The 25,450-nt window shown below is 31.0% G+C and overlaps 2 protein-coding genes across 7 annotated transcripts in view; one reads left to right on the top strand and one right to left on the bottom strand.

Moving 5' to 3' along the window:
- LOC127734189 (xylulose kinase-like) overlaps window positions 1–22,101 on the bottom strand; it is an 85,328-nt gene extending 63,227 nt beyond the window's left edge. The window contains exon 1 of the mRNA XM_052243925.1: window positions 21,995–22,101. Coding sequence (XP_052099885.1) covers window positions 21,995–22,075 — 81 coding nt within the window. The 5' untranslated portion in view covers window positions 22,076–22,101. The remainder of the gene's footprint in view (window positions 1–21,994) is intronic.
- The window catches only part of LOC127734197 (ornithine aminotransferase, mitochondrial-like), a 29,812-nt gene continuing 16,931 nt past the window's right edge, over window positions 12,570–25,450 (top strand). Inside the window, exons 1-3 of one of the 6 annotated variants that reach the window (XM_052243949.1) lie at window positions 12,570–12,819; window positions 19,272–19,318; window positions 24,932–25,123. In XM_052243949.1, the coding sequence (XP_052099909.1) occupies window positions 24,943–25,123 (181 nt within the window). In that variant the 5' untranslated portion in view covers window positions 12,570–12,819; window positions 19,272–19,318; window positions 24,932–24,942. Of the gene's footprint in view, window positions 12,820–14,366; window positions 14,778–19,271; window positions 19,319–21,643; window positions 21,773–21,968; window positions 22,093–22,134; window positions 22,297–24,931; window positions 25,124–25,450 lie in introns of those variants that run through there. The other 5 variants (XM_052243947.1, XM_052243946.1, XM_052243948.1 and 2 more) reach the window with 5 other exon arrangements.

The raw sequence follows: 25,450 nt of genomic DNA, 5'->3' as shown, positions 1-25,450 counted from the left end.
TTTTGTTACCAGACACTAAACATAAATAAATACCAAATACCTACATGCTACTGATCCTCATGTGCAATCGATCTACCATGAAACCATCTTCATTGTCTAGGAGTGTAACATATTTAGGTTTTATCTGTAACAAAAACAAAAATTATTAATTAGTATCAGTTTTAAATAGAGACTATTGGCTGTTGCAATCAATTATAAAATAAATGTCAAATCCTAAGTTGGACACAAATATATTTACAATTACTACACATTCGTGTTAAAATATACTTCATCAGATTATAAATTTGAATAAAAGAAATATTTAGACTAATTTGAAATAAAACTACATGCTACTAATCCTAATGTGCTATCTACCATGAAACCATCTTCATTGTGTGGGAGTGGAACATATTTGGGCTGTATCTGTAACAAAAGAAAAATTTTAAATTAGTATTAGCTTTAAATAGAGAATATTTATTGGCTGTTGAAATAAATACAAAAATTAATGTGATGCATGTTTTATGTCAAATCTTAAATTAGGGACAATTGATTTACAAGAACTATACATTCTTATTAAAATATACCTCATTAGAGTCTAAATTTGAACAAACGAAATTTAAACCAATTTGTCATAAAATTTTAAGCTATTGTTTCAGTGAAAACTGATTCTTATTGTCTCACAAATATTTACATAGTTTTAAGTATAATTGTAATGACCAAATACCTACATGCAACTCCTCCTCATTTGCTATCTACCATGAAGTTACCATCTTCTCTGTCTAGGAGTGCAACATCTTTAACAAAAACTATAAATTAATATCAGCTTTAAATAGAGACTATTTGCTGTTGCAATTAATTCAGAATTAAATCTTTTGGATGTTGGACAAGAATATTTATAATTACTTTACATTCTCATAAGAATATATTTCATTTGAGTATAAATTTGAAGAAAAAAAGAAATTTTGACCAATTTGTAATAAATTTTCAAATTGGTTGATAATAAAAATAGAGCCAGACAAAAAAAATAAATACATTTTACTATAAAACAAGTGTGGACACAGATGAATGTGGATAGTATGTTTGGATGTTTGACAGTGTTTTATATGACAAAAGGAGTTCTATGTTTTTCCTATATGGTGTTATTAACTGTGTTGCACGATGACAACCAACCTGAGCATGAGGAGTGTTGTTTATTTAATATTTAGATTTTATGTTCAAGAGGGCATGGAAGAGACACTAATTGCATTAATGACCAAATGATTATGATAGAATATTTTCCACATCTTTGATACTATAAAACAAGTTTTCATCATATTATATAACCGGCTCTGCTGGGCGATCTGCTTTTACGAGATCAGCGCACATTAAATTTATCAATGTTACATCAAAATCTAAAGTTTGCTCTCTGTGGAGGTCTGCTTTTACGAGACCCATTTTTGACATAAAGCATCTATTTATCGAACTGCTGGGCGATCTGCCTTAACAATTTTAATGCATCGAGCTTAAGTTCATCCCATATCTCCTTTCATCCAAACCGGGGGCCTCGGTGGCCGAGTGGTCTAAGTAGTCGACCTACTGTATCACAAGCCTGTCAACACTTAGGTTGTGAGTTCGAATTCCGCACGTGGCAGGTAACCTCGACTCCAATCTTATTTGACTAGAATTGTCAGTTTTCCTACCGAAGATCGGTGGTTCTCTCAGGGCACTACGGCTTCCTCCACGAATATAAAATGACCGCGACGAAATAGCACGATAATGTTGAAAGTGGCGTTAAACACCAATCAATCAACCAATTAACCAATCAATCAAACAATCATCCATACCGGTATAATTATGCATGACTAGTTAATTTTATAGCTATTGTTATGAAATACTTTTAAACATTACTGTGATTTATTTGGTGTCTTTTGCAATAAATGTTGTTTTATCTAAGTTTCGCCACAGCAGGGAAATTCTTCAACTAGCTCCTATATTAATTGATCTAAATCTTCCTCGGAAATTTTTGAAACGTTGATTTTTGTTAAATTGCACTTTCTCATTTTGTCAATAAAAATTCGTAAGGGTTCCGCGGAACCCAGTGTCTCGCCTATTTTTGCTGTTAATCGCAGGCTCAACAAAAATGAGGGAAAAAAATTAAAATATTCCTCTCGATACTATCTTTTGATTGTAAGAACTTCTGTCCCAGTTTAGTAAAAATCCAGGATAGTTTATGAATCAAATAAATGTTTTAAAAACTTTAACTGCAGACTGTATGTAAATGTTAACTGATAGAAAAACTAAGTCCATTTATAAGTAAAATACGGAAAAACAGGAACAAAATTTCCTTCTAGATACTAGCTTTTGATCATAAACAAGCTTCTGTCCAAGTTTGGTACAAATCCAGGATAGTTTAAGAAAGTTGTTAAAATTTTAAAAACTTTAACCACAGAGTGAATGTAATGTTTCCTGGCAGAAAAATTAAGTCTATTTATAAGTAAAATACGGAAAAAATGGAATATTTTTTTACAAAATTTACTTTTGGATACTATCTTATGATCATAAACAAGCTTCTGTCCTAATTTGGTAGAAATCCAGGATAGTTTAAGAAAGTTATTAAAATTTTAAAAACTTTAACCACAGAGTGAATGTAATGTTTCCTGACAGAAAAAACTAAGTCCATTTAGAGGTAAATTACGGTATAAATGGAATTTTTTTTTTACAAAATTTACTTCTGGATACTATTTTATGATCATAAACAAGCTTCTGTCCTAGTTTGGTAGAAATCCAGGATAGTTTAAGAAAGTTGTTAAAATTTTAAAAACTTTAACCACAGAGTGAATGTAATGTTTCCTGGCAGAAAAACTAAGTCCATTTAGAGATAAATTACGGAAAAAATAATTTTTTTTTTACAAAATTTACTTCTGGATACTATCTTATGATCATAAACAAGCTTCTGTCCTAGTTTGGTAGAAATCCAGGATAGTTTAAGAAAGTTATTAAAATTTCAAAAACTTTAACCACAGAGTGAATATTTGTGGACGCCGACGACGACGACGACGACGACGACGCCGACGGAATGTAGGATCGCTATGTCTCGCTTTTTCGACAAAAGTCGAAGGCTCGACAAAAATGCACTTTCGGAAGCTGATACGAGGATGGGGCTGCTAGATCAGAAACAGTAAACTGGAATTAAAAATTTTTCAGAATATCCTCTGGTAGATCAAATCATTGAACTCCATGTGCTCAATACACAGTCGAGGACCTATAATTTAATAACTTTAGCCGTATGTTCATTATTGTAGACCCATCGATTAAACCTAAACTTTGCAATTCATATTTTGACAATTTTCCAACAACATCAGATGTGATTTTTTCATCTTGAAAAACGAGGTACCAACGTGCCAAGGTTTATCTCTTAATATCTTAACCATTTTCCAAACGATAGCTACAGATTTGAGCCGGGTTTATAGTAATCCGGAGAAGCAGATCGGAATCAGTTATAACATAGACAGTAATCGTTCTAATCGTAATCATGTTTATTGACCATAACAACGATGAAAGCACATCATATAATGTCTTTTTGACATCATATAATGAAGTAAACCGAACCACATCATATAATATTACAAGCACATAATATAATGACACAACCACATCATATAAAGATTTTGCACATGATATAAGGGAAAATGCACATCATATAAGGATATTTGCACATCATATAAGTATATTTGCACATGATATAAGGATATTTGCCCATCATATAAGTATGTTTGCACATCATATAAGTATATTAATTTTGCACATCAGATAAAGATGTATGCACAAAATATAAGTATATTTGCACATCATATAAGTATATTTGCCCATCATACAAAGGAATTTGCACTTCATATAATGACAAGTGCACATCATATAAAGGTAAATGCACATCATATAATGAAAATGGGCATAACAGAACAGTTTTGGCGTTCCATAATTAACGATAAACAATTTGTGAGATCGAGAGCCAGCTGGGTGAAAGAAAGATAACTCCACTCTGTATGATGTCACTAAAACCAGCAGTTAGGTGTGTCAAAACTTAAGTTCGGGTATTTGCATAAAAAATGTTATAAAGCTTTTGTTGTCATTTGACATAATCCAAATGAATAAATTCTCTAAGTATTCTCAAATTTGGATATTTAATAAATATACTACTAGTATCAAGTAAAACTGTTCGTGATGCTGCATACAAAGGACATTCCAATACAAAATGGAGCTCGTCCTCAATCACGTTCAAATTGCAATATTTCCATATCCTTTCACATCTTGCAATATATTCCAGTTTACCTGAAGAGTTCAGCATGTGTTCATAACGGTCAGTTTCAATTCTTACTATATGATTGCTCAATCACAATTTTTTTTAAATTCGACAATCATCGGTATGTGTATAGGATAAATAGTTTTCTCTAACAAAGGAGAATTTGAATTTAAAATATGTACTTTATTTGCCTTTATCATGTAGTTGTAATATAAATTGCATTTTTTCTTTGGGTGTTTTAATGAAATAATTTACTTAAAAGTGTGTTGGGGGGAAACCATGGTCTATTATCTGCAATTTTATGCTGTACCATACTTTGATAACTAAACATGAAACACAACTAGAATCTAAGAGGAAAGCAGGCGGAGCTTAGCTATGGTACAACACGTTCATTTTGATGTTATTCCATGACTGAAGCTCTACCCCATTTTCTGAAATGTAACCACCTCTCAACTATTTAGGAACTATTTATAGAGAAAAAAACATTTGTAATATTTTTGTTGTCTTAAGTATTTGGTAATAATCCTTATAATTATGTTTTGCCGCTTCTTAAGAATTTTTATAAATATGATTTTAAATGAGAACCACTAACCAACGCTACAAAAAATAAGGAAAATAAATGTGGATAGTGTCCACATGTGGATGATGCCCCCACTTGCATATCATATAGTTATAAAGGGACATAACTGAAGAACGGTAAAAGTGACGCTACCCAAATTTGAACTTGATCTGAGTTTTGTGGTAATAAGCATTGTGTGTAAGTCTCATAACATTTGGTTGAGGCTAACTTAAGTAGAGAACAGAAACTAAAAATTCAGCATTTTTTCTATTTGTAAACACGCATAACTCTAGAACGGTTGTATATAAGTTTTATAACATTTGGTTGAGACAAACTAAAGAACGGAAACGAAAAATTCAGCAATTTTTATGTTTATAAAGGGACATAACTCAAGAACGGTAAAAGTGTCGCTACCAAATTTCGTACTTAATCTGTATTATGTAGTAATAAGCATTGTGTATAAGTTTTATAACATTTGGTTGAGGCAAACTAAAGTTAGAAAACGGACACAAAAAAATTGTACTTGATCTTAGTTTTATGGTAATGAATATTGTGTATAGGTTTCATAATGTTCGGTTGGGGCAAACTTAAGTTACAGAATGGAAACTAAAAATTTTGCAATCTTTCGATTTATAAAGGGGCATAACTCAATAATTGTTAAAGTGACACTACCCAAATTCAACTTGATCTGTGTTTTATCAGTGGAAGTCAAAATTAAACATTGCATTGTATAAAGCATTGATTGTAGTTGATTCAACTATAATCACGAACAAAGGAAAATAACTCCAATTTTAAAAATTACTTAATATTTAGAAGAAAATAAAAATTTTGCAATTTTTCCATTTATAAAGGGGCATAATTCTAGAACGGTTAAAGTGACGCCACCAAAAATCAAACTTGATCTGTGTTTTGTGGTACTTAGCATTGTGTATAAGTTTCATAACATTTGGTTGAGGCAAACTCAAGTTAGAGAACGGAAACCAATTTTGGGACGTACGTACGTACGTACGTACAGACGGACAAGGGTAAAACTTAATGCCCCCATCGCTACGGCGGGGGCATAAAAACAGATATTTTTGTAGATAATGCATAAATGTAGTTATAACTTTTGTTTTAAACGTTTTGTTATGGTCACTTAAAGGCCTGCTGGACGTAAAATAATAAATCAAATTAAATAACGAAGCCGTTTGTACAAAAAGCTAATAGGGTAATTTACGCACTTTTTCAAATGAAATGAACAACCTGTAGAATAAAAATAATTCTATAATATCTTGAAAATTAACATTAAAACAAAACTAACAATCATTAGAATAATGCTAAATATCCTTGTCAGGGCGGAATAAGAAGAGGTGTGGTTTTACCATATATGGAACTGCATATATGGTTAATGCATGGACTTTTTACATGTTTCACTCTTAATGGTTGCTTATATAGTTTGTCCCCTCCTTTTCAAAATCTTTGTTCCGCATCTGCTTGATACAAATCTGCATGTGTGCTAGACCACCATTGTGAGTCAAGTGCAATAATGACTTGCAGAGCCGCCATCTCATTAGATAAATCGGTAACCAGTGGTAACGGGGTCAATGTCGAATATTAGTTCAAGTTGTCAATTATTTTATTTATATTACAAGTTATATGTACCACGTGTCTTACTCATTAACATATTCAAACAAACTCATCATTCGGATTCGTTTGTTTAATTAAATATGTTAACTCGTAAGAACCATGGTATATATAGTACATAGATTCAAGATTCTTCATTTCTTATAAAACCAAGTTAATGGTAGTACAAAGAAAGATATTGTTACATATAGTAACATACAGATTCTGGGCATGACAAGTTTGTACAAAACGCATACAAAGATGGATGAGAGATTGGTGTTCAACCTGGAGAACATACTTCTGTATTGATAATTCTGATTAATTTACACAATTTTTTCAATACCGGAATATTTTTGAAAAAGATAAACTGCCGGATTTCAAAACATTCCATGACTCGGCTTAAGTAGTAAGGTTTAAGAAAAGCTCTTCTACTTTCTGTTAGAGCTGTACAGTTTAGAATATAGTGAAATTTATCACCTATCTCACGAGAATTACAAAGTACACAGTACCTTTCCTGTCTAACACTTCCAAACCATCTACTTGTTTCTATAGGTAACCAGTGATTTCCAGTTCTAAACCAACATAATGTTATTTTATCTTTATAAGGTAATGTGTCTAAATATTCTTCAAATTCAAAGTTTTCTTTAAAAAAATAAAATGATGCTTTTCGAGAGTTTTCCATTCTGATTTCCAAGTCTGCTTAAATTGGTCAAATGTTCTCTGTTTAATGCCCAACTGTAACCATTTTGGTTTAAAGTGTAATTACTCTGATTTATCCAAATATTTGAAAATCCATATATATTCAAGATAAGTTTTATACAAATCAACAATTCAAAAGTATATCCACTATCTTCGTTGAGTTTATAAATATATCTATACAGAATATTTGTCCATTTCCGATCAGAACTATCACAAGGTTACCATACGGTGTTCCTCATAATTATACTGACATAGGATAAGAGGCGAGCTCTCCATAAACCATAAAGCTAAGGGTTGATTTTTTTTTTTCAAATTTAACGAAAGTTTACAGAACTTCAAATGGACTTTTTTTATTGCATCAATATCACTAATTCCCCAAATTTCGGCACAGCCGTATAGCAATATTGGTCTAACGATTTTATCAAACAGATCGTACTGACATTTAAATGTCAGATTATGTAAACGGCCCTTTTGTAGAACTTCATACGTAGCTTTGATGGCTTTACTAGTGAGTCGATTTTTTAGCACTTGTGAAACTATCCGTTTTGGAAAAAATAATGCCTAAATATGACCTCAGCTTGTCTGGCAAAACAGCCGTTGGACGTCAGAGCCGAATCTCGGACTATATATATGTAACTCTCAGAAACGTGTCCATCCCCCCAAACGTGTCCATACGACGTCATTGAACTACAAAAACATGTCAAGTTGCTGAAGGGCGCCAAAACGTGTCCGTTTTAAGCAATCTAATTAAAATATAGATCTCGGATTTCGTTATACTACGTTATACTACATACGAGTATTTCGTTATACTACGTTATACTACATAATCCGAGATCTATATTTTAATAAGATTGCGTTTAAAGAACGCTCAAACGTGTCCATTCATCCCAAACGTGTCCATATAAAGCCTAAACGGTTCCTTTTTATGAACGCTCAATCTTGTCCATATTTTTAAATGCCCATTTAATTAAGTTAATTTTTGGCCTTCAAATAACAATAACAGTGTCCACCAATATTAATATATAATGTTATGTTAATAGCAAATTTGGCTATTGCTCTTTCATTGACTTTAAAAAGATGCAGACGATATCAAAAGGACACCCACAACACATAAGTCAAAGTGAAACGGACAGCGCTATGGCAAAACAAAAACGTATACATTTGATGGATTTGTACAACAAAAATATATTCTGTAGTCCTGTAAATTTTATATCAATAAAACGGAAATTTTAGTGACAATGAAACATAATTTTTAAAGTTAAACGTTTTTGAAAACCTTACGTACACATCACTTGTCCGTCCAGTTATCGAATACTCTTCCCCTGTCTGGGATCCGTACAAAAAGCACCACATCACTCAGGTTGAGCAGATACAGCGTAATATACAGACAGAAGACCGGGAGCAGTTTCCAACATGATAAATTCTTTACAATGGGAAAGTTTACATAAGAGACGAAAAAAAGCTAGATTAACAATGCTATATAAAATTAATTGGGGGTTAGTAAGTCCATATGTACATAGCACAAAAGTTCCGGGAAGTTTTACACTCCTACCTATAGGAGTCTACTAAGAAGAAGAGGGAGGTAATTAACGATAATAAATTATAAAGTTTGTTTTCCTAAAAAATTAATACCGGTACGTACTTTGGAGAACTGATAAAAAAAATCCATGCAATATCCTGATACATCATAAATATGCATGTAGTTAGAAACCACCGAAGTATATCATTACAAATGAATTCACTTAGTAAACGATGAATTTAATTGTACAAACCTAATTAATTGCATTTTTTAAGTTCGCTCTAAATAAGCATGAAATATTTGCCACTACACTTTTTAAAGCAATCAACAGTCAAGAGTAAATTTATATGTTGCAAATCATACTTGCAATTATGCTAAATATAAACAACCGGCCGGCGTTGAACAAACTAATGCTAATAAATTTTGGATTTTCTTCTTTCAACTCTGTTACATTTTTAATATCCGGAAATTGTGGCCAAATACTTCAGCATTTATGTCCTTTGATAGCGACTTAACACCTTTTTAGAATCCAACCAAAACCCGACATCTTCAATTGTGTGCCCTATTATTGAGTTGCCGTAAACGATATTGACACCAATGAGGACATAATAGCGCTAAAAGTTTTAAGACGTTCTTACGTTTTAAGTGGACACGTTTTGGCGAATAAAAATTATCGGACACGTTTGGGGTGTGTGAAATCGGACACGTCTGGGCGATTTGGAATTTTAAGGACACGTTTGGGGGGATGGACACGTTTGAGAGTGTTACATAAATAATGCCTAAATATGACCCCAGCTTGTCTGGCAAAACAGCCGCTGGAAGTCAGAGCAATCTCGGACTAAATATATATATGTTCCTCGAGGGTACACGACAACTTGTACATTCGTCAACTCGTACTCAATCAACTTGGGCTCATACCCTATTTTTACCAACTCGTACTTCTTCCAACTCGTACCCACTATATTTAAGCATGATTGTGTTTCATTTATTAGGTTATATTGAAAATTTAATTGTTATTTTCATTTTGTAATTGATCTACTGATATGATTTTTCTAAATGTTTTTTTTTTACTTTTGTTTTTAAATGCAGCATTAGTCTTTAATTGGTAAGTAATGAATTCATTAGTTTTAACCCTTGTTGGTAAATAAGAATATGTAGAACATCATTTCAAGCTTGAACGATCCATAGAATATTGGAAAAGAATATTTTTTACTGATTTTTGCGTTGGACATGTGAGTTTTTTTCGTGTAAGTGTATATATAATACTTCTACTTCTACTTCTATGTGGTTAATCTACAGTCGAAATTTCCATAACGCAGATATACTGTGCGCCTGTGTCAACCAGTACACGCCAAGTTAAAAATAAACACCTTTCTAATCCTTTTGAAACCACAAAGCCAGCATACGAATTAAACAAAGTCCAAATGTATTACATATGTTTATTAGATACTATAAGTAATCAGGGGAGGATCCAGGGTTTTAGGTTAGGAGAGCGCAAACTTAAATTCTTTGAGTACAACCCATGCTTTGCAAATTTTAGGGGGGGGGACGCGCCCGCCACGCCCCCGCCTGAATCCGCCCCTGGTAATAACATATATGAATAACAATACATTAAATTATTCGATATATCTGAATTAAGATCTCATGCACGGCAGGTATAGTGTCCGGCAGAGATCGTGTTTTTTCAAGTGAATCGGTCCACTTTTTTTTTAGTGTAGATCGGGTTTTTTCGAGTGATAAAACATGCGATCAGGTCAATTAACTGCTATTTTGCAATTAAAATAGTTTTATTCATGACTGTCCATCTTATTTTGACTACTATTCATGTTTCGAGCACAAAAGACGCACAATTTCGTTGTATTTAACCTAAAATTCAGTGTTTTGCATTGTCCGTATTTTTGTCGAGGGCAACAGTACAAAACGTCCGGGTTTTTCAACAAATGGTCTGGGTTTTTTGAAGAAAATGTGAATAAGAAATAAGGCATTCTTGACCTTAAAAACTGACTTTTTCTAGTTTATAACTGTAATTAAGTGAAGGACAACATTATTTATTCCCAATAATTCACAAAGAAAAATAAATTGCAATGTTGATAAAATTTAACCTTTTTCAATTTAATGATAACTTTCTGTTCTGAAAACATTTAACCACAACCTATTACGATATTATATAAGAAATCAATGGGTCCGTTTTAAAACGGTCTAAAGAACCGAGTACAGGGACTCATTTTTTTTTAATTTCATTGCTACCTTTGTTTTTACAGTCAATAGTATTTTATGACTGATATGTATTACAGTGACGAAAAAACATAGGAGAAAGAAAACTAAAGATAAGGAGTAAACAATCAAACAAATTCAATATAAACCCAAATATTGTACTAAAAGAGCTAAACGGACGTCTCACTTTGGCAAGAGTAGGTAGGAAGAGGACTGAAGTGACCATATTTCTCTTTCCCTGTCCCCCTTGGAGCCCTGAAAAATAATTTTAGAAAGGTTTGCTATAAATCATGTCAATACCGAAGTACTGACTACTGAGCTAATTATAAACTCGGGGACTTGTCCAATGTATTCAATAAACAACGAAATAAATCATGAATCTGTAAGCTTCAATACGATCCTTATGATATAATACTAAAAAAAGAATAAATGTGTATCTGATATGCGTTCACCTCACAAATATACATTGTCATTTTTTAGCTATGACGGTGCTTTATTACTGTGTGACCAAGCATAGCATACGCTTGATCAGACTCCTCTTCACAGTAGGGGCAAATGAACATTGTTCTTGATTTCCATTTCTAGAACGATAAAACATTATTTCTTATGAAGCAAGAATCTTGCAATCTGATTGGTTAAGTACTCGGGTGTAAATAACAACCCACCCTAGTTCACAAGGGGATAAAAAAAAGATATGCCAAAATTTCCAAAAATTAAAATGTTTGCCAAAATTATGAAAATTTAAATTTTGGAAAAAATAATAATAAAAAAAAAGAATTTCAGATTAACAAAAAATTAGATTTTGAATTTTTTTGCCAAAAAAAAATAGAATAAAAGATATTTGAAAAATGCAGAGCAACGTTGATGTTGAAAAATGTGTAATGAGAGCTGGTCATAAGATTTTTTGTTCAATTTTATTCCCTGGAATAAAAACAGTAAACGAACGGTAAATAAGAAATAAATTCGTTATCTCGGTGCAGTCAGGGCAGGGGTGTACGGAATTTTACACCGGTGTTGAAAATGCATGCTACCTTCGGCTGCGCCTCAGGGTGTATTTATTTTCAATACCGGTGTAAAATTCTGTACACTTTAATTGAGGAATCGCTAGAAACTGAAAGAAGTGATAACTGTTCATCACAAAATATTTACATGTTTAATCAAATTAAATAACTGTTCACACTCACATTTAATGTTCAATATACTTATTGTTGAATGACACAATTAACCACTGATTGGTTTCATTCAAACAACCGTACGTAATGTATTACAATGTTAGATAATGACGAATTTGAGAGATACAATATATTACAAAGACATAGATATAGCACTAGACATAGTTTATAGACACTAAAATGATTTACATCTTTACTAAAAATTTTAATTTAAAAAATAAAATAATGAAATTTTTCATGATATTTATATAATATGAATAGACTAGATTAAATAATGAATGTCTTTCAATCAGCCGATGGACCATTCATCCACAGGGACTCGGTTAGCAAATTGAAATGTTGTTAATCAATGTTTTTCATTTTTTTTGTATTTCCTGTCTATTTGTATTACATAATTAATATTGGGTACGAGTTGGTAGAAGAACGAGACGATAGAAGTACGAGTTGGCAAAAATAGGGTACGAGTTGGCGAAGGTACGAGTTGACATATATCCTTCCTCGACACCATATAAAACCTGGTTAGTGCTCCATATATTAAAGGAGGAAAATACAACAGAACTGAGCAATGCATTAATTTGCAACTGAACTTAACTGGTCACCACTTGATTTTAGAAGTTTTGACCTGATTCGGGGACATAGTATTTAAATTCATAAACATACATGCCATTACGGATTTTGAATTTTTCTTATTTAACTGAAACACGTGTGATCAGGTGAGCTGTTATTCCCTAATTGGGTCCTCGTACAGTGAACAAAATATTGCATCATCACCAGCTGTCACTACTTGGTGGAAAAGGTAAGGAAACTGCTGATTTTTTTTTATCTTCTTTATATTTTACATATAGAATAATTGGGGCATTTTTAGACCTGAAAATTGGAAAAAAGACATGTCGGAGTTAAATTAAAGGAAAGATTTTTTGAATGTTTGTCTAATCTTATAATTTCCATCAATATGAGGGGATCAAAAGGAACTCTCACTTTGATACAATGATAGGTACAAATGTTTAAGGCAATTATGTTTGGATTTGAAAGCAAACCAGCTAGGTGTTGAAAGGCAGCATTGTTGTTGAAATGTACATATTTGGTTTTTTTTTTTGTCAATTGGCTTTGTTTTCTCCTGTCAGACATGCCTGATGGGGGAACCTCTGTTTTTATCATCACTTAACAACATAAAATCATACAGTAAACCAAATTAATAAACCAGACACAATTCTGCTTTTATTTGCACCTCAAAAATATTTCAAAGTTTAAAATTTAGAGGTTATTTTTATAAAAAAAGATGACAGGCATTACATTACCCATGTACATGATGTACATGTATGTGTGACATTTATGAAATAAACATTATTTCAACAGAGACAAACACTATAATATTTCTTGTTGTCTTTGATATATTATGATGACTTCTAACTGGGACTGTTATATTAGTATTACAGTCCCAGCTTCTAAGTGGTGGATCGTCCTGAAAATGGATGAAATATTTGCCACTGGACGTTAAGCAACCAACAATCAATCAATCTAAGTGGTGGGCTGTTGTTACACTTTAAAAAAAATAACTTGAGTACAGACAAACCAGTACAGTTAGAAAAGTTTAAGGCCTAGCAACCACTAGTTATGTCGAAGCTAAATGCATTATGTTTTTCAGAAAGATCAAATCTCTTTTGGATTTCAATTGGCCTTTTTTTTCATCACTGCAGAAAAAGGTAAAATAAACAAACTCCTGAATTTAACATTTGATACTGTCCACTCATAAACAGAGGTTGGTAAAAAGGGGGGGGGGTCTGAACAAGGAAACACATGAAATAAAAATCTCAAAAACATTGCACGGAAAATAAAAATCGGGATAAACGAAGCACGAGAAATAAAATCGTAAATATTAAGGAAAAAAGTACTAGAAGTTATTACTCAGTTGTTCTTGGAGATCATGCAGTCATTATTAATGGACATGAAGACCCTGCAGTCACCTTTTAGCGTCAGCTAGTTGCCTCTGATTTGAAAAAATATTATTGATAGTAATTTGATGGACTGTATATAACATACCATACATATACAATAGAATTGCAAAAGTAGAATGGTAACAATATATATCAAGTTCTATTAGATTACACAAGTTTCAGAAGGTATTATATAACACATATAAATACACCATACTATTTATTCCAAAGATTATTTATTATGTAACAAAAATTCCAATTGGAATTAATTTTATGTGATACATACAATGTATTCCATAAGCATAATAAAAGGACCAATGCCTTGGAATTTTTATCACATAAAATAAATTCCAATAGGAAGTTTTGTTACATAATAAAGTATCTTTGGAGTAAATATTATGGTGGAAGTTTTTTTTTTTTTTTTTTTTTTTTAGACTATGATAATTGATTTATTGGTCTAAAGCTGTTACAATAACCTTATTGCTACAGCTTTCACAAACAAGGTACCCTGATATATTAATATCTTTAAGAACAGGGTGTCTTAAAGATAAGTTTTACTTTATAATTGTTAGCTAATTACAAATACAAATATATTATAATATAAACTTATATAATTGCAAATCATTTAAATTTGCATTTACGTATATTTTATTCCGGATTTGACCTTTACTTTTCCATCCTTAATCTACCTGACACATATTTTACTCGTTTAGAAAAATCGTGCGTGTGTCCAGTGTGATCAAATAATCGTAACCTGACATGATTGAAGGATAATATAGTGCATGTGTTAATCTTATTGATTTTGGATTATAATCAAAAGGTAAGGTATTATATGTTTCTTGTTATCCAAATAGAATGTTTATTGTCTTTCATAATATTTCGTGAATTTTGTTTTATGATTTAAGTGAAATTTTAGATTTTTCTTAACGGACGCAAAGGTGTCAATTTTAAATTTGCACGTGTAGTATCTCATTTTATAGATACATTAGTTATTATTCTATACATTATGCTTCACAACTATATATGTATTTATATATATATATATTTTAATCTAGCACATTTTACAGAAATTTTTGAAATTTGCGAATTAGATTACTTTTGCGTTCTTTCACATGTCTGTTTACTTCAAAGTATAATTCAAATTCGTTTTTAAAGATAGTGTATATGTCGGCGGATTTTGTTCTTTGTTCTGATGTGTAAAATGATTTGTAAATTGAGAAACCTATCAAAGTTATAATAAGATTTATATCATTATAATGTCGGTCTCCGATTTTATATCCAAAGACTATATCTATTAGGGTTATTTTCTTACAAAAGTTTATGTTTTTCATTTTTTCTGTTATTTTAATCCAAAAGTCTTTTACAAATCTACAGTCGTTAAAAAAATGTTTTCGTCAATAAGTTCATTGATATAGATTATGTTGCTTTTGATCCAGCTAAACATCAATAATGGTTTGTTTTTTATTTTTATGTTTTTATTACCCCATATAATTTCTTTGCGTATATCTCTAAAGTTAGTGGGCGATTTAGTTTGACCTCCACCTTTAAGTATCCAGCACTTTACAATATCTAGATAAAATTCTGGTAATCCAGTTGTAATTTTAAGTGGTTTTAAATTATTAATTTCTAAATTCATTTTAAAGATAAGGAAGTTTTCACCATATTTATCAAAAAAGAATCTTGGAATAATTGACCAATTTTCATGTTTTGACTCTATTAATCTTGATACCCATTTAATTTTAAGTGTGTTAAAATAACTGTCGATATCAATCATATTGAGTCCTCCTTTGCTGTAATCTGATATAAGAGTTGATCGTTTTACTTTATCTTGTTTTCCGTCCCAAATAAAATTAAAAATTTCTCTTTCTAAATTGCAAATATACGTTTTATTTATGACTGTCATACTTGCTAAATATGTGAATTGTGGAATTATAAGTGATTTGATTATTAAATTTTTACCGATGATAGTAAGATGTCTTTTTTCCCATGATTTCATAAGTTTTTTTGCTTTTTCAAGCTTGTTTTCCCAATTTAGTTTTGCGCATTCTGTTTTATTTGTACCGAAATACAAGCCTAACACTTTAACGGGTTTATCTGTGAATTTTATATTATCTACTTTTTCTTTACAATTTTTCAGTTTTCCTATCCAAATGCCTTCCGTTTTATTTTTATTTAATTTAAGACCAGAAAATGTGCCAAATATTTCAATAACGTTTAATGCTGCTATAGTTTCATTTTTGGATTTGAGAAACAAAGTGGTGTCATCTGCTAACTGGGAAATTTTCAAATTATGTTTTGAATGGTCAAGTTTTATTTCAATGCCTTTAATGTTATTATCATTTCTTAATTTACATGCCATGATTTCTACTGCGATCACGAAGATCATGGAAGAACAAGGACATCCCTGACATACTCCCCTTTTTAGACTAATTGGTGCAGAAATCCATCCATTATTGAACACTGAGCTATTTATATCAGAATATAACGTCTTGATCCAGTTTATAAATGAACTATTAAAGCCGAAATATTCGAGAGTTTGGTACATAAAGGACCATTTTAAAGTATCAAATGCTTTTGAAAAATCTAGAAACAAAATTGCACCTTCAACATTAAATTTATCGGCGTAATCTATGATATCTTGTATTTGTCTGAGATTGAAACCAATATATCGTTTTTTTATATACCCTGTTTGGTCTGCGTTTATAATTAGATTTAGTACATTTTTTATTCTTTGAGCTAATGTGTATGATAATATTTTATAATCTGAATTTAATAAGGAAATTGGCCTATAATTTGAAAGATCTAGTGGATCATTCTTCTTGTATATTAGATTAAGAATACTTTGTCTTTGGGAAAATGGTAGCTTTTGCCTGTCATAGCTTGTATTAAAAATGTTAACAAGGATTGGACCTAATGATTGCCAAGACTTTTTATAAAAATTTGTCGTGATACCATCTTTACCTGGGCTTTTATTGGGTTTTAAATTATTAACTGCTAGTGTTAATTCTTCTATTGTAACATATCCGTCGCACGTTTGACTTTCATGTTTTGATAATTTATTTTTTATTTCAGTACCGTTAATATATTCCCATGATTGGGCAATATCTTCGTTTTCTTTTGAATATAGATTTTCGTAAAATTTCTTTTCAATTTGAAGTATTTCGCTTTGATCTGTAACAATATTTCCTTGGTGATCTTTTAGTTTTATAATTGTTTTTTTTGTTTGTTTATTTTTTTCTAGTCCTAAAAAATATGCTGTATTTTTTTCGCCTTTTTCTACCCAGTCTTGTTTCGATCTTAATTGGGCGCCTTTTGCTTTATATTCATAATGCTTTTCTAGCTGATTTTCAATTTGATTTATTTTTTGCAATACATCATTGTTTTCATTTATCTGATATTTTTCAGTTAAAATGATTAAATTTTTTTCCAATTGTTTTATTTCATTTTTTTTATTGTATGCTCTACTTTTGCAATAGTTTATGGTAAACAGTTTAATATCAAGTTTTATCGCATCCCAAAGAAGATGCAAATCCATAATTGTGTCTTGCATGATAGTCTTATATTTTGCAATTATTATTTCTATTTCTTTACAATATTCATTTTCTTCTAGAATAGAATTGTTTAATTTCCAGTATCCCGGGCCTTTACTTTCGGCAGTTACGCTTTGTAATTTGAGAGATACGCCTTGGTGGTCTGTACTTTTTATTAATGCGGGTCTAATATCACTTGATTTTGTATTAAGTACAAAGTCTTTATTTATTAAAAAGTAATCAATTCGACTTGCTTGACTGAAATTTTGTCTTTTCCAGGTGAACTGAATTTTTTGGGGGTTTAATATCGCCAAATATCAATAAGATTGTGCGTTTTAATTAAAGTTTTTAAACTATTCACTGGTTTTATATTTTTACGTTTATCGCAAGCGAGTTTTCTATCTAAGTTTGACAGTGCATCATTCATATCACCTCCTATTATGACAGTTCCAATTGCATAATTATTTATGAAATCAGACAGATTTTTATAAAACTTGTTTCTTTCAGTTTCTATGTTTGGTGCATAGATGTTAATGAGCGAATAAATTATATTTTCTATTTCTATATTTAACATAAGTATTCTGCCGTCTTTGTCTTTGTTTTCATTGATTACTTTGCATTCTAGTCTATTATCAATTATAATAGCTACACCTTTACTTTGGGTTGTACCATGACTAAAATAGAAATGGTTACTAGTTTCAGTATATAATTTTTGTTCTAGATTTTCGTCAAAATGACTTTCTTGTATAAAAGTTATGACTTTTTTGATTTTTTATCCACTGATAAAATCTTGCTCTTTTCTCTTTATCTCTGAGTCCTTTGACGTTAAGCATGCAAATATGGATGTCTTTTATCATACTGAGTATTGTTTTGATTGTTCTTAAATTTTTTATTTACTTTATTTAAAGTACGCTTGACTGGCTTGTAATTACTTTTTTTGTTGATAGATTCAGAAGGTGTAATACGTGACAACCTGATGATAAAGGTGTTTAGAGTTGTCGAATTACTTATAATGCCATTCATAAAAATTTCAAAGGTGTTTACAATTTTGATTTTAATCTTAGGTGGTTTATGTATTCTTTCCTTCCTAAGCATACTTTTACTTTTAAAAAGTATGGATACAAATACACGTTGTTCTTTTTTTTTTCTTCACACATACACACTTGTTATTTGTATAGTTATATTTTTCTGGGACTTTAAATTTAGATTTTTTTATGTCATTTGCTTTTTTTTGAAAGATAACTAGTTTAGTTGAAGTCCCCGGTGCCGTGTATGGTAGTTTAACATGATTGTTCTTACTTTACATATAAACTTTATGATGTTTTCTGATCTTATACATGTTATAAGAGTTTTACATACTGGGCAATGTATATAATATATAAATACGAGTATATAACAATAGCGCAGGCAGACAACCCATGCGCGTACAAAGTGGGTATCATACAAACTGTAACACATGTATGATAAAAACAGAGAATACCTATACGATGTTAAATAGTCTTTTGGTTTCTCTGTTGTGTTCTCGTAACAAATAATATACAACAAATTACATACTAACCAATGTCTATATAGCTGTAAATGTACACATTGCGTAATAGTAATACCACAAGTTCTAAAACATAAATTCCTTCGTTTACTACACGATTTCATTACCGTGTTACATAACTTTTGTTTCTGTACCTTAATACATCTAACTACAAACAGTATCGTCATGCAATAATAATATGAAAAATTATTTTTATAAATATGTATTACTTTAGTTACTTTAATTGAAATAATTTCAGGTTTATTAGAACAGATTAGACAAGCGGTACTTGTCAGAACAGCTAATGTAAGTATAGTCGTTGTTTTCATTTCTTTAAATACTTTTTGTAGTGATTTTATTACGTTATACTTGTTGCGAATAATGTTTGTTTTGTTACTAAAAATAGTTATGGGAAAACCCATTTTTGAAAATGTATTTGAGTTACATTTCTTTAAGGTAAATGTGTTGATAAAATACAAAAGTGCTTGTATCATCAATGTTAACATTTTTAGAGTTAGACAATTAAGATAGCATTTGCTTTTATGTTGATACTGAGTGTATGACATATTGAATGCACTTGTGTTATTATGCTTTGGTAATAAATGATAAATGACAATCAAAAAGACTATATACAATATATACAATGACATTATTTTTTTTCTACTTTTTTTATGTTAAGATAAAAGATATGTTTTAATTATTTGATTAAGTTTTTGAAGACTTGTTTTCTCTATCTTGGTCTGGTGGAGTTGGTGGTGTTCTTCCTTTCAGAGCTTCTTGTCTTCTATTTGGAGTAGTAAATCTGTTAATGTCCAATTGTCTTTGACTTGTTCTTTCCTTTGCTGGTTTATCAGTATTTTTAGTTTTTGAGTCTACACTGTGCGAAATGCTTTCATTTTTTTCTGACATGTTTTTCTTCTTTCTTTCTTTTTTCATTTCTTGGGCTTGATCTTTTTTGTCATTTGTAGTTACTTTCCTGTTCTGTTCCAAAATTGCACTTGGTTGTTTAGAAGGATCTGTACATTCATCTGTTGTGTCGCATTCTTGGTTGCTTTGATTTGTAATTTCTTCTATGTGGTCATTTTGTTCTGTTTCTTGTCTTGTAGAGTCATGTATAATAATTTGGTTTTCCTTTTCTTGTTGGTCTTTTGTTTCTTTTTGCTTCATTCTTTCCAAAAAGGTGGGACATTCTAAAATTTGTGGCCTGACTTGTTGCAGCCCCTACACACCCATTCATTGGGACAGTCACTTGTAAAGTGGCCTTTCTGGAGGCATTTACTACAAATAAATAGAGTGTTTTCATCTATCTGTCCAAAGTGTGAAACCCTAGCTAGGTATTTCCCGAATTGCATTGTCTTGGGTAATTGTTTTTCAAATTTCTCACAAAAAAATACTCTGTCTCCTGTCTGGCAGTTTGTCATTTTATTGTCAACTCTCAGCCTTTCTCTGTATAATGAAATGACTTTTATGTTTCTCATCTCTAATTCTCTCTGTATCTGACCATCATCAGCAGACAATGGCACATTTTTTACTCTGACTTTTCTTAGGTTGCTTTTGTAGTTTGGATTGTTTGGGTTGTGGGGAAGAAGGGGGATATTTTTTCCTCTGAGAACTACTCCTTCACCTAGGAGTTTAAGTCTGTCTTCTTCTGTATCTAGGTATAACCTCCACATTTTGCCTATTCTCTGAATTCCCTTTATGTGTTCTCTTTTTATTGACATTGCCATCCCTTTGAATATTTCTGTGTGGGAAAGCCAGAGTTCTTTGGCTGGGTTTGAGGCTCCAAATACGTCTGTTTCTTTAATGAATATTGGTTTGACACCGTTTGTATCGTTTGTATCATTTGTATCATTTGTATCTGTATTAATTGTTAAGTTGCCAGCAGTTACTTTTGCATATGTTGGCGCCATGTTGTTTACATTGTCAGTCAAGTCGGATATATTTTGACTGGTTTTTAAGTGTTGATCATTGCAGTATGGGTTGGTTTGCAAAGATTGCATGCTACATATGTCACTTTCCCATTCATTCTCCCAATCTTTAGACATTTTGTTGTTTTGTTTTCACAAAAATTCAATTTTTATATTAGAGTTCTCACCACAAGAGACCTTGGTATCAGGGGCGATAATCCTTTTGGAAGTTTTATCACAAGACTGGTATAACATTTTGACTTTTATCATTTTGCCAATTTGACATATATATCATTCATTAAAATGAAAGTAATCAGAAATACAGTACTAAATTGATGCACATTTTATAAGCAAACAATTTGGAGTTATTTGGATTTTTTAAGTACAGGGAAATATTCATAAATGCTATTTTTGATCTTTGGTAATAACCAATTTATTTTTTCCCTTGTTAGATTTTCCTCCTTTATAATATAATTTTCTTTCTGTGATTGCAAACATGTCGTTATCAAGGCTATAAAGTGTTTTAATGGTCCTTAATTCATTGAAATTTTTAATAAAACATATTTTGTAATATTGTTTAATTGATTTTTTTTTTTTTTGGGGTAATGTATATTTGTTATGGGACAATGTATCTTTATTTTTGCATGTTAAACCCATTTCAAAGTGGTATTGTGTCAAGGTAAAAGTATTATGTAATATAAATTCCTAAGGTTAAAAGTATGTAATATTTATACCGAATAGAAAAAGTATAATGTAATATCTATTCTGAATGGAAAAAATATTATGTAATATTTATTCTGACCCGAAAATATTATAACGTACTATCTATTACGAATGCAGGAATGGTAAACTGGTATGTACAATTATTATTCTGATATTACTAGTAGAAAGAATACTAGTAAAAGAACAGGTATCGTGAATATGGGAAATAATTGTTCCCAATGAAGTTGACATTAAATAATTATTTTAAATTATCCACAATTACTGGCATGCATATTTTTCATATAAATGATATTTGTCTCATCAGAATTTAAATTTATATTTCACAGATGAACTTGTTAACATATTTACTTACCTTCAACATACATGTATGAGCCATCATTAAGGAACATAAATATTTTTTCATATTCATCAGCCTCCATGTTTGTTTGTGCATACAGGTATTGTGTACAGGTGAATATATCTAACTCATTAACACTTTTCAAATTAAATAATAATTACATAATAGAAAATCAGCATGTAAAACGCTGTTTTGATTTAGATAATAATCAATCGGGTGTAAAAAATCACCAGCTTAAAAGGAACATTTGTTATATTAATCAACATATAACATAAGTTCCTAATATCAGTGGAACAAATATAATACAGATGGAAAATGTATTCCATGACAGAAATTCTGCAGAACATATTTTATTATAGTATTGTTTCCCTCAGGAATAAATATTATTAGGAACAAATATACGTTGACACGACCATGTACTAAGCAAAAGTCAGTACAAAACATGATCTGCTGTTATAAAAGTATATAATGCATTCAACATGTGTTCAACAATCTGTTTTGAATTTTCCCCCATTTCAATTTATTGATATACTGTTATTTTAGTACTTATAGGCTTTTAATGAAGAACCAGCTCATTAATACATAATTAAAACAATATCCGGGCTGACTGAATTAGTCCTGGTTAACTTTTTATCAAATGCGTGACAAGCACGAGAAATTAAGAGTACTGACACAAAACACATGAAATAAATAAAGGGAAACATGAAGCACGCACATCGAACTAAACACAAGAAAACGAGAAATAAAACATCAAAACACGAAAACACGGGAAATAAAAAGGCCAAAAACGTTGCACAAAAATAACCCTTTACCTCTATTGTCAATATCAATCAATACAATACAATTTAAAATATGTGAAATTATTTCAAGCAGAATATACCTGTTAAAAGAGATTGAAACATTATTTACCATTAAAGGGTCTATTCTTTTTTACAATAGCTATTTATTACCCATTATTGATTACTGTTGTACAGTATGGGGTCTTACATCAACTGTAATCTGGAAAGGATTCATAAGCTCCAAAAACATGCTGCAAGATTAATTTTATCTGTTTCTTTTGATTTTCCATCAAATTTAATTTTTAAAGAGCATGAATGGTTGACCGTATTTACAAGTTACAATATGTCAAGCTGTCTTAATTTTTGAATGTATGAATGGTCTAACACCTGATTATCTAATTTAATAAATCTTTATAATTATTCGCTTTGGTTGACAACATCAGGACTTCTTCATGTACCAAGACGTAATTCTGATTTTTTAAAAAGAACATTTAAATATTCTGGTCTTATTACCTAGAACAATTTGCCAAATAATATTAAGGAAACAAATAATTTAGATACATTTAAGATCAAATGTTCAAACTATTTTTTAACTTTACAGAACGAAGATACAATGTACCTAAATCTAACTGTACTTTTTTCTTCTATTGAATACATATATGTGCTTATTCAATATTTAAGCAGCTGTAATATATACATGTAGTTAACTGTATTATGTTTGTTTGTATTATTTCCATTTGTATTAATAGTTTTTGAAGGCCCCAGGGAAGATTAACATGTTATCGTTAAATAAGTTACCTTTGTTAAATAAAGAATTTTATTTATTTATTATTCAAAACAATTAAATAATTATTTAGCTGATAAGATTCGTTATTCATAACATAATGCTCACATTTCATTATTTATATTATTTGTTGTCATTTTCCGCCGATGATTCAATGATTCAAACTGTTTGTAATTGTAAAACACATTTTATACTTCTTAACTGGGTATGAGTGGAATAGTAAGTTTATTGTCCTCCGAGGTGCAACTATTGCCCTGAGGCATATCTGAGGGCAAAAGTTGTATCCGAGGGGACAATAAACTTACTTTACCACGAATATCCAGTCAGTAAGTGTTTTATTATACCGAAAGAAACAACAGACAATAAATATCTGGGCTAAATCAACTATCGTAATATAAAAAGCAGAATCACAACCATACTGTTTAACGACTACGTTTCCTTCATATATATTCTGAATGCTAAGGCTACGTCCTGCACTGACGTCAACCCTAGATACAATAGCTATAGGTAAAATGCGACATCTCAACTACCGCGGTATTCTCAACATCCTCCAATCCCGTAGCTGCATTTGAAATTCCGCGAAATATAATGACGCTTGCGGTCAAATAGTTTCATCGAGGTCCAATAGTTGGAAACTATTGACTGGTCAAATAGTTCAACGCTTGCAATTTGAAAAATAGTAAAAATATTGTGTACTTATTTTATATAGAAAATGATAACTGAGGTATAATAAATGTAATTATTCACTGATGCTATTATATTTGTATATATGTAAATTCTATAAGCTGTATTGCTTTTGAATAAAAGACTATTACAACTGTTACCTGAGAGGGGGCATCTCAAAGATTTTACCTGACTTAGTTTATTTATTTATACATCTTCTGCAGGAACAAAAAAAAAATGCCCATCAAAATCCTTAAAATATATTATCGTTCTAAAACTTAAAATGCATTTAACTTTTGTATCTCTAGTGGATGCTATTAAGGCCTTGAAACTTATCCAACTGCACTTGTTTGTCTATAATCAGATTAATTTTGAGGGTAAAAATAGCCATATTTGTCAATTTGTTATATTGAACCTTAAGAAGGGGTTGTTTACTTAGGGAAAGGGGGGGATGGAATATTTTGCAAAATAATTAATTAAGATTTTGTTTTGGTTTAATTTTGCAATAAATCATTTACATGCAGGTTATATTAAATTGGGCAATTGATTATTTATTATACTTTCTTGTGCTTTGTTGTGGTGGGTTGGGAGAGATTAATTTTCCAAAGTCTGGTCAAAGTTCATAAAACATCACATTTCATTAACACAATTTTTTAATGTTTGGGATTGAGGGTTAATATGGCAAACAATGTGATTCTAATGAAACTAAACATTATTTTTTTTAAGCATAACAGAGAATGTTGAGTAAATTAGTAAAACAACCTTTGACATGTGCAGTCAGACAGGTGTGTGCACAGAGATCAAGTGTCAGAACAATCGCCACACAGACTAACAAGTCCCAGGAAGTGTTCAAAAGGGAGGATAAGTTTGGTGCTCATAATTATCACCCCTTACCAGTAGCTCTTGAAAAGGGAGAAGGTATGTTTATGTACTTGTGCTCATAATTATCACCCCTTACCACTGTAGCTCTTGACAGGGGAGAAGGTATTAACATGTCCTGGTGCTCATAATTATCACCCCTTACCACTGTAGCTCTTGGTAGAGGAGAACTTATGTACATGTCCTGGTGCTTATAATTACCACCCCTTACCAGTAGCTCTTGACAGGGGAGAAGGTATGTTTATGTACTTGTGCTCATAATTATCACCCCTTACCACTGTAGCTCTTGACAGGGGAGAAGGTATTAACATGTCCTGGTGCTCATAATTATTACCCCTTACCACTGTAGCTCTTGATAGGGGAGAA

This window comes from Mytilus californianus, unplaced genomic scaffold (genome assembly GCF_021869535.1).
Source record: "Mytilus californianus isolate M0D057914Y unplaced genomic scaffold, xbMytCali1.0.p SCAF_3, whole genome shotgun sequence".
NCBI classification, from domain to species: domain Eukaryota; kingdom Metazoa; phylum Mollusca; class Bivalvia; order Mytilida; family Mytilidae; genus Mytilus; species Mytilus californianus.
The sequence above is the reverse complement of the archived record's forward strand: the minus strand, read 5'-3'. Positions and strand labels throughout refer to the sequence as shown.